This window comes from Amblyomma maculatum, chromosome 7 (genome assembly GCF_055883805.1).
Source record: "Amblyomma maculatum isolate TAMU_Amacu chromosome 7, ASM5588380v1, whole genome shotgun sequence".
Taxonomy (NCBI): domain Eukaryota; kingdom Metazoa; phylum Arthropoda; class Arachnida; order Ixodida; family Ixodidae; genus Amblyomma; species Amblyomma maculatum.
The window spans coordinates 78,608,615-78,619,410 of record NC_139350.1 but is presented as its reverse complement, the minus strand read 5'-3'; the positions used below and the strand labels follow the sequence as shown (position 1 = coordinate 78,619,410).

The 10,796-nt window shown below is 43.3% G+C and overlaps 1 protein-coding gene across 1 annotated transcript; it reads right to left on the bottom strand.

The window, feature by feature from the left end:
* Positions 1-2,772: 2,772 nt before the first annotated feature.
* On the bottom strand, positions 2,773-8,690 carry LOC146183708 (uncharacterized). Its single transcript, XM_084608749.1, has 4 exons — positions 8,604-8,690; positions 8,332-8,385; positions 5,932-5,990; positions 2,773-3,311 (listed from the first exon to the last, which is right to left on the bottom strand). Exons 1-4 carry the CDS (start codon positions 8,626-8,628, stop codon positions 3,006-3,008), a joined length of 444 nt encoding a protein of 147 aa, XP_084464875.1. The 5' UTR covers positions 8,629-8,690; the 3' UTR covers positions 2,773-3,005.
* Between the last annotated feature and the right edge of the window lie 2,106 nt (positions 8,691-10,796).

Sequence of the window (10,796 nt, the reverse complement as noted above, 5' to 3'; positions counted from 1 at the left end):
TCGATCCTACACCCTTGGATACTGCAGTTGAGCGCCCTAACCACTGCGCCCTTACGGCGGGTCCTTATGGAATAATTCGGAACGGCAGCACACTGGCTATAGCAGCAGCCTTTGGACGGAACTCGCGAGGCCCGCGCGTTGCGCTAGGATAGCTCGAAATTTAGGGTTCCCGGGATAACATCCGCAACAAAGTGCGAAGAAATGCCTACGCAATGAACGAGTTGTCTACGCGGCGGCGGGCGCAAGAGAAAAAAACAGCCAAAACCCGCTGTGCCGAAGCTCTCTTGCACCCGATGACTAGGATAGACAGCGCGCGCGCGCGGCATATGCATTTCTGTTTTCTAACCGCACGAGCAGCCCCATGTGCATCAATCTCAGGCACGCGCCGCCTCTCACTCTCCGTTCCGCGTAGCCGCGTTGACCCCTCGCTGGGCGGAGGAAGGGAGGGGGGATTGGGTTGTGTGGCGGCGCTTCGCCACCAGAGGGTACCTGATTTAGGGAGACTCCTTTTGACCCCTCGCTGGGCGGAGGAAGGGAGGGGGGGATTGGGTTGTGTGGCGGCGCTTCGCCACCAGAGGGTACCTGATTTAGGGAGACTCCCCAGTGGATCCTTACCCGTCGCGCCAAGCCCTGGGTGTACTGGCATACGCCGGCGGGCATCACACTGTGGTACATTTTCAATTAGATTCATTTTATCCCTATCGAAAAAACAACAAAAATATACTACAAGAAATGAACCAGTCGTAAATTGGGACCTTGTCGTTTGTCGCAATCTGTTGTTTGTTGTAATTTGTTGTTTGTTGTAATTTGTTGTTTGTTGTAGTGCGTTGTTTGTCGCAGAATGTTGTTGCGTGTTTTGTCGCAGAATGTTGTTAGTCGTAGCGTACTGTGTCGCAGTGTGTTGTTTGTAGTAGTGTGTAGCCTGTCGTAATTTGTTGCTTGTATCCTCTGCAGCCATCCAGTGTTCATGCACTATGCTGCTCTGCGTAACGGTATCAGTACAAAAGCATGTCAACATTGCAGTCTGAAAGCTGCCTTGGTGCTAAAATGATGAATGTACATAAAAGGAGGTACTTAATGTTTTTCTTTATTCCAAAAATTGCAATGTGAGCCTCTTGCTCTCTCCATCTTGAGGCTCCTTAGGTCTTCGTACCTGCATACCAGCATAAAATTGACAATAATGATTCAAATTTAGTATCCCTACAGAAGCTGTTGTGGCTACATAGCTAGCTGCAATAAGTTGTACTCGTACATAAATCCAGAAATATGACCCCTAGCTTCGAAGCCCGAAATGACTTATTTTACTTGGTGCATGTGGTGTATATATATATATATATATATATATATATATATATATATATATATATATATATATATATATATTTATATATATATATATATATATATATATATATATATACATACATACATACATATATCACACACACAAGGACATGCGTGCACCAGCTGGCTAAATTGTATTTCTGCTTTAGTACAAATCTTACCTCAGCGTCGCAGGTCTGCACATTTCTGTGCAAGGTATCGCACCAGCTGCTTGTGCCTTTTGGCGAGGTCAGCAGCCGGGCACCCTTTCTCTCTCAGGTAGTAGGAGAAGGCCGCTAAACACGAAAAAGAGATTATACATGTAATTAGACAGAGTTCAACCTTGATACAACCAATGTAAAGAAATGCTTGAGGTAACTAAGAGTTCCAAATTTCAGAACGTCATATCCTTAAAGTACACTATATACTCTCCCCATTCTAAGCACTCCCCCTAATTTCACAAATAAATTTTGGTAATGAAAGTTTGAATGCGAACCCCTCTTTTTGAAAGGAAGAGAGCATTGGCAAGGTTGCCAGCATGCTTGCTCACGCAGTCGTCGAGCCAGAGCCATCTGAGTCCCAAGGGGCATGGCATCCACGGCTCGATGTCCAACTTTTTGTACTGCGCTGTTCGAACACTATGCTGCTCAGCGGCGTACAATACCAAAAGCCTGCCAAGAGCGATCTCAGCAACTCTAATGGCATGTTGCAAAGTGAACCTGGAATCGGCGGCCGTTCAGTGGAGCTTGACAGGTTTCGCAGGCTTAGCGGGCCCACACTGCTGTGTTTGTTGTCAGTTGTTTGGCAGTAATAACAAAAGTTGGAAAGAGTTTGAAGAGGGCTACCAGAGCTAGAACTTTGAGCTAATTGTAATCGTGTTTGCCGAAAGTGTTTGCTGAATTTGTTGCACAAAATGTTAATTCTATTCCTCGCGCCCATCTCCAATATTCGCGATAAAGTGGAGGGGGGCATCACAGTCGTCATAAATAGGAGTTGCTTAGAATCAAGTAAAAACAGTATTCAGCTTTAGTAAGATTACAAGTAAAACAGAATAGATTTCATTACACTGCAATGCAATGAAATTTCATTGTGCACTCGAAATGAGCTGGAGGAAAAACAGTATCGTAGGCTGGAGTGTTAGGGAAGACAATGTGACATAGTGTGCATCACAGCACATTCGTGGAAGCGGGCACTGCCAGACTGGCAGATTTGGAGTTCACAACTATGATTATCATAGTGGTGGGCAGGCGGGGACCACGCACCTGAGATCAAGCACGCAAGGCTGGCACAAGTGTTGGTGCAGCCTGACATGCCATTCGCAGCCCTTGGTCCATTGCATAAAACCTATGCCTATGCTAATAGCCAGCGCACAGTAGTTATCAATTCCAAAAGCTGGTAAAAAGACTGAGTCAGTGATATTGGTGCATCTATCAGCTATGAAGCCTGTCTCGCTCTCCACACTGGGCAAGAATCTCATTGCCCATTCGGATAACATGCCCATATGCACAAAGCCATATCGAGCTTGGAACGAAAAACTGATTGCAGGGTAGGCTCATATTTTCATTTCATTGAACATTGATAGGAGGGCATTCTTCTCGCTCATGCTGATGGAAGAAAAGAGCAGGGTCCAACTGTTCGTCTTACCAATACTACTACTAGCATGTTATAAGTTCTGTGCTTCTCTAAAATGTTAGTAACAGCAACATACCAAAAAACAGGCTAATATAGATATCTGCAATTATAACAGATCGCTGCTTCCACTTACATGACATTCCCACCACTTTCGTAGGAGAAAGTGAGGGAAAAACTGTAGTTTTCCCCTTGGCAACATCCCTATTGCTTTGCTTGCCGAATACACTGCGTTTGGCTAGCACCTCGTTGCCCCATAAAGCGACAGCGAGGCGCTTGCAGAATGCAGAATCACTGGTTTGCGCCATCAGGGCCACCCATGTGTCCCCGTTCACAAAGACATTATGTCCCAGGTGGACCTGCACATATTTTCAATGATATCAGAAGTGAAAAAGAAAGGCAGAACACACAGTCTAACATTAGAACAAATGAGACAGAGTTGTTGCATAGTTAAGGGGAAGACAGTGTGAAAAAATACAATCATGAGAGAAGACAGGACAGGATGTGTGCAATCTTTCTCTTAATTGTGACTCTTGTTTTGCGCACTACCTTCCCATCGGAGTCATCCAACTTACCCGACAATGCATCCTGCTGTACTGCACATTTGCTCAAAATAATTCAACAAAGACTACAAGTTGTTTTTCAGCCCTTCAACAGTCAAGGTCGCAGGGAAGGTCACGGCATGAAAAATAGAACAAAAATAAAACCAGGGCACAGAACTATTAGCCATGTGACTTTATGAAAGAAATATTAAGGACTAGGAGAAAAACATAATGAACTATTGTAATAAATATACCTCAAATGGCACTCACACAATCCCTAATACTCTTTTACAATCATACTTCAAATATCTGGTGGGCTGTTTCTGTGCATTACTTTCTTTATAAACACGCCAGTCATTGGGAGTGGCTTGCAGCCATAAATTCTGTGGCTAGCCAAATGGCTTCGAACTGCTACTTTCAGGGATCTCTAGCTGATGTTCAAGCAAAAGCCACTCTGGCTAATATAGAATTGTGAGCAAAAGTAAAAGGGGTTCCTCCAAGTTACACATCACCCACTGCATGTTGATGCCACTTGACAATGCATTCCTGGTGTCGAGATCAGCACATTGTGTAACGTCAGTCAGTGACTGCATGCAAGGCAGCAGTTTGCAATTTGGAGGCGTCTCTTACTTACTACAACTCATGGCCACATGGGAAAGTGGTCTTATAAATAATATGGTCATTATGTGTATCTGTTGAAACATGCTAATTACCTCTCAATGATTGGCAAAACTGCACTTAGTTCTACATGTCAAAAAGGGAAGCCATCACTGGCTATTTTACTGGCTAAAAACACCCACTGCTCTCCATAAACACACACACATACTGAAGCACAGTGAAGCCACCTGTTCTTGCCTACTTCATTTTCATCAGCAGCTACATTCCACTGTGGGCAGAGAAGCAATGACTTGTCAGTACAGTAAAAGCTCGCTAATTCGAACTTCACGGGACCTAGAAAAACGTTAGATTCATCTGATGTTCCAATTATCGAATGGCCTTAGGAAAACTGACAAGGACAATTTGCGTTACGTAAAGAACCAACTCGCAAAATGAACCTGCCCACCCCCAATTTTTGCCCAGAAATTAAAAAAAAAATATGGTATCAGTGCGTCCTTCTGTTTCGTGCCGCCTTGGTCCACAACGCATTTCTTCACAGTGCACCAAGATTCTGGGCAGCGATAACATCATGGTGTGTTCACCTTTTGACGTTAGCTCTAGGGGGGGGGGGGGGGGGGGGGTTGAAGCGAACTGGGCAGAGTGCCAGTGCTTGTGCGGTTGTGCAAGCCTCATTTTCAGTATGTTCACTTTATCATGCTGTTAGCGATTAGGGGGGGGGCGCCGTTTATACTGGCACTCATTTAAAAGGCGCCATAGCAGCAAACGCCTTTTGAAGCAAACGATGCTGAAAAGCCGGCTTCATGATAGCGCTTCCGCTGACGACTGATGGGTGGAAGGACGGATGACTCTCACAAAAAAAAAAAAGAAAAAAAACTTTTCAGTGTAACCTGTAGCACCCGTCCAAAAACATAAGTCTTTCATGGGAATTGGCTGGGACCGTGCCGACAGTAGTTATCCATGTTTCCGAATTAACAAGGCTCATATAATGAGTATTTAGCTGAGAGGTTCGGAGGTTGCGCGGAAGAAAGAATGGGCATCTGCCGCAGCGGCCGCCGCCCCTACCTTCCAGCGCTGCCAGCTGTCATGCCAGTTATGGCATCATTTAGGCTTCACCCACTCTTCCATTGTTTCATGCCCGTTTTGGACGTCTGCGCGCAACCTATAACTGTTCCGCTCTTTTGTGGAGATGTTTTATATATTTATATATATATATATATATATATATATATATATATATATATATATATATATATATATATATATATATATATATATATATATATATATATATATATATATATATTAACACGTGCTATGGGCCAAGCCGCCCAGACGCAGCGGCACGTTGTTTAAAATATCCATAGCGGGACCGACTCGCATCCAAATTAATGGGCTGTTTTGTACACAGATCTCTATGGAGCTTAGACGGACCAAGTAGTGTAGTTCGAGTTATCCGAAAATTGAAATGATTGCGTTTCGGATTAACGAGCTCTTCCTGTATTGGCTTTGTACCTCAAATGGCATGTTGACATGGAATAATTAAATGCTCGAAATTATCCCACCCAAACAACGGACACTACTTAAATGCACAATTAAAATAAACTTAAAATTACACGGTGAGATAAACAGGTGAGGAGCTTCCCTCTTACCCGTGAGCACCATGCTCCTCAGGCAATGTATACATGCAGAGAGTTTTGCCGTGTCGTTTGAAGTTTGTTTCTTTTTGTCACCAAGGGCCGAGAATTGGGGGCCATTTTAAACTGGGAGTTAACTTAAGCACAGAAATATATGGTAAGCAGCGCAAGTTGCGCACACTGACCTGACCGTTTTCCCCCATTCTTCCAAATGAACTGTCAACCTCGGGAGGTTCTGGGAGAGCTGCGAAAAAGAAGGGTTGTTTCATTCCATGGTTTATACATATTTTTACTGCAATGAAAAGATATGCCTGCCCCATGCATGACTGTCATTATCAGACCTGCCTTTGCTTTTGCTTCCGAAGAAGAAAAGCTGGGGAGGGGAAAATGGATGAGAAAGTTGGTGAAGGAGTGTGCAGGGGAGGACGGGTGAGAAGAAAGTAGGTCATGAAGTGAAAAAAAAATTTCTTCCTTATGTATTTCTCAGCCTGGAACCAGGCATCTTGTGGCCTGTAAAAGAAGTAAAAGCGGCAGTACCAGGAAAAACTACTATACCGGGTAGATAGTTAGTCACCACTTAAGCAGATATGGTGCAGATACACCTTACAAAGGGACAAGCTTTGTAAAGAGCCCTGATAAGGAATATATCTAAGGGGGACAATTCTTAAAACTTTCTGCAAAGATGTCTGTGTGGGGGCTGAGAAGCACAAAAAGACAGAATAATAACCGCACAGTGCAAAAAAAAAAAAAAAGTTCGAGCACAAACTCAAGTAAGAAGTGATAAGGAGGAAATGTATTTGGAGAACCATGTGCAGCTTATGCTATTGCAGAGGGAAATAGAGTGTACATGTGTTGTGTATAAACTACAATTAACATTGTATTGTTTTCTCAAATATGTATGATGCAGAGGGAATATACTTAAGGGATTCTAACGTTCCTTTAGAGATATTTATTCCCACTGGTTCCTATTCGAGAAAAAAATACCACATAGCATTAATTGTACCGTTTATTCACAACACATCTACACTCTATTCCCCTCCGCAATAGCATAACCTGCACGTTTCTCCAAACACATTTCCTCCTTATCACTTCTTACTTGTGTCTGTCCTGGAACTTTTTTTTTTCATGTCAGTAGTGGTTCACTGTGGAGTTATTATTCTGTCTTTGTGCTCCCCCCCCCCCCCCCCCCCCCTCCACACCACCTTTGCAGAAAGTTTTAAGAATTGCCCCCCTTAGATATATTCCTTATCAGGGCCCTTTGCAAAACCTGTCCCTTTGTAAGGTGTCTCTGCACCAAACCTGTTTAAGTGGTGACTAATCATCTATCCGGTATTGTAGTTTTTCCTGGTACTGCCCCTTTTACTTCTTTTACAGGCCACAGGATCCCTGGTTCCCGGCTGAGAAATACATATGGAAGAAAAAAATTTTTTTTTTCACTTAATGACCTGCTTTCTTCTCACCCGTCCTCCCCACCTCCCCCCTCCTTGACACCTACTTTATTCTCACAGTCTCTTCCCTCCCCAGCTCCCCAGCTTTTCTTCTTCGGAAGCAAAAGCGTATTTAAACCCCTGCCAGTGATGATCGCTTTGCCCCGACGAAGACAAGTCCACTTGTCGAAACGTTGGCTCGACCTGCGAACTGGGGCATACCCCATTGACCCTTGTTCAGTGCTCCTTCATACCGTATAAAGGTATTATTAATTGTAATCCATGTAAGTCATCCCGTTAGCCTCAGCGCACTTACTGTAACTTCCTCCTGCTCTACCAGCTTCCTTTTCACTTAAGCATTAAAAGTTATTTGTCAGTGCAGAACACTAAACGTTTGCTTATTTCTTGCTGGTTCGACATACCTGTAGCAATTTTTCACCCCCTCGTCAACACAAATTGACACTGGTGCACAGGTTCAGACCTTAGAACTTGTCCAGTTGAGATCACTTGCAATGACCATGGTAACAACTATGGGCTGACACTTCAGTTTAAACCAATTAACTACGATTGAAATACACCAAATTCAGTTTCTAAAATTTTGTTTTAAACAAAAAGATACATATTGGTGGCATACAAAGCATAGCTACTTGGCTGCTGAGCACGAGTTACAGTCAGTCAGTGCTCACAACTAATTAAAGGAAAGTGGGGAAGCATGATGATGCAATAGGGGTAATGTTGGATGAGCACACTATGCAATTTCAGGTACTGCTCCATTATCTTACATGCCTCTGCAGACTGGAAAGCACCACCTGCTTGCTGCCTGTAAGTTAAGCAGTCTGATACACTACCCCACCTGCTTAACAAAGTTAGCCATTTAAGAATTTTTCTCGACTACATGTGCAGCATTGACATGAAACTACACAAGTCACAAATAAGTCTCACATTCGGTCTATTTCAGCCTATTCTGGATGATGCCAGGCTTAATGTTACATGAAAGATCCAAATTCAAGCGCTCAATGTTTCAGCATCAGCATCACTTACGGCAATAACCAAAAGGAACCAAATTTGTTCCTTCTAATGTATATACAAATTGGGCGCTTCACACCTTTCAAACTAACAAGCTATGACTGCATTCATACAAAGAAAATAGGAACACACCTCTAGGCACACGGGCAACCGGCTTCCTGGGCACAGTCCTTTCTACAGGCCGGGCTAGAAAAGGATAAGAGAACCAAGTATTTTTATAAGATGAAGAAAAAAGTGGGAGTTGAATGCCTATATGAAAGACTGGAGCTTAGCTAGCCATGCAAAAAAATAAACATTTTGCAAAGGGACCAATCAAGTAGCTTATATATATATACTTGTGCCAACACATTATACAGCTTCTATGGCTTTTTAAGACTTGACACACATCAGCCAAATAGGCTCACCTAAAGATGGAGAGCCCAGGGTCATTGCTGGCTCTTCTGACAATGCTGTCTCCACCAGCACACAGCTTGACACAGCAGCACTTGGGGCAGCTGGATGAACAAAAGTAATGAGCGAACACTTTCAGTTGCAACAGAATGCAACATATGATGCCAGCCGCAATACCTGCAATATACTCGTGCTCACACACTGTAGTTTCTACGGCTCCTTTGTCAATAGAACTTCATGCAGTACAAGTGTCGGCACACAAGTGTTGGCAAAAATCATTCAGGAAGGCTCACCTGCAGATGAACAGGCCAGGGCCATCACCGGCTCTGACAGTGATACTGCTGGGAGCGGCGCAGTGCTTGCCACGGCAGCAGTTGGGGTGGCTGGGGGATCAAAAGTAGCAACAGTAGCACTCGATAGCCACAGAAAGCAAAATCTGGTGCCAGCCACAATGCCTGTGATACCCTCGTGCCTACACATTTTACAATTTCTTAGGCTCCTTTGTCAATACAACTTCATGCAGTGCACGTGTCACACACAAGTATTGGTAAATATCATTCAGGAAGGCTCACCTGCACATGAAGAGGCCAAGGCCATCACCGGCTCTGACAGCGACGCTGTTGGGAGCGGCACAGCGCTTGCCGCGGCAGCAGTTGCGGTGGCTGTGGGAACAGTAGTAGTAAGAGTAACGCTTGATAGGCACAGAAAGCAAAATCTGGTGCCAGCCACAATACCTGCTATACCCTCGTGCCTACACATTTTAGTTTCTATGGCTCCTTTGTCAATACAACTTCATGCAGTACATGTGGTGCACATGGGAGTTTCGTACAATAGCCAAGTGGGCTCACCTTGACATGAAGATGCCAGCAAAATCGGCATGTGGTCAGTAGTGGTGGTAGTATGATTCAGGACATCTTCAATTGCAAAGGGACCGTCAGCAGTAGGCACCAGCTCTGCTATTTGAAGAAATACACCCAAGCGGGGTTACAGCTTCTAGTGTGACAGAACAGAATGTGCAAAAAAACACTGCTTAAGCCACTGGCACAGTAAATCAGATATTTGATGTGCCAAATTTACTTCCTCTTTAGCCAAAACATTTATGTAACATACACAATTTATTCCATGCTTACTTATTCTAAAAAAAAGGATCATTAAGCCATATTTACTAATTCTAGAAAAGCGCACAAAAACTCAGTATTATATCACCCACTTCACCACGAAATTTTAAATCCAGCTTCATTAACAGGAAACATTTCAGAAGTGAAACACAGTACATGTGACAGATGTCACTTCTTTTGCCATGTATCTCTTCTCATATAGGTACTGCCTTTTTCAAGAGTCAGTCCTAATGCCAAAGATATTCTCTCAAGCCACAATTGAAAGGCACAATGACACAGAAGAGCAAAAAAAAAAACAACTGTGCCCCACAGCCCTTTATCATGCCCATGCCACTTGCTCCTGCACAGTAAGATAGCCAGTGCAAGGTGCCTCTAAAAATGATGAGTCATCCCCCTGAGCAGAATAAAATTTCTGGTTGTGCATTTTCCTCATGGTATAGGAGTAGGAAACTATTACATGGAGAATATATGGCCTGACTGTTGTGTAATTTAGAACAAAATTTCTCTTCCCAACTGTTCTGGTTTCAACAGCTGAGCAACAGCTATAATGTCAAAGATCTGTATAGGTGGCATAATATAGGATTCTCTACAATGCCTTCAGAGTCGGAAACAAAAGCGATGTAGCAGTAGTTATATTAGAACTTTGTTCATGTTTCGCTCAACCTACAGGAACCTTTGATGACATCCATTTGCTCACCTAGTGAAACCAACAGAGAGATGAGGGAAAATACATTTAAAAATTATTTACCAGTCTTAGTCGGATACCAAATGCCGATCCATATACAGTAATACCTTAGGCATCATTAACAAGAAAACATACAACTGAATTGCAGTGTTTAGACATCTTCAGGGTTGCTCTCATTACTTTAAAATACTATTTCTGGCCATCATTTCCCGCACTGTCTGGAAAGTCCACAGTGTGAAGAAAAATATTTTGCTTTTTAAAATTGATAACCCACGAAGATTCCGTTTTTTAACGCCTAACAATCCCTGCAAAAAAATCAGAATTCCCTCGGTAAAACAATGCCTCATACCAAATGGCAACATTCAGAATTTTAAAAACACTGTTTTACACACCAGCCCTGAAAA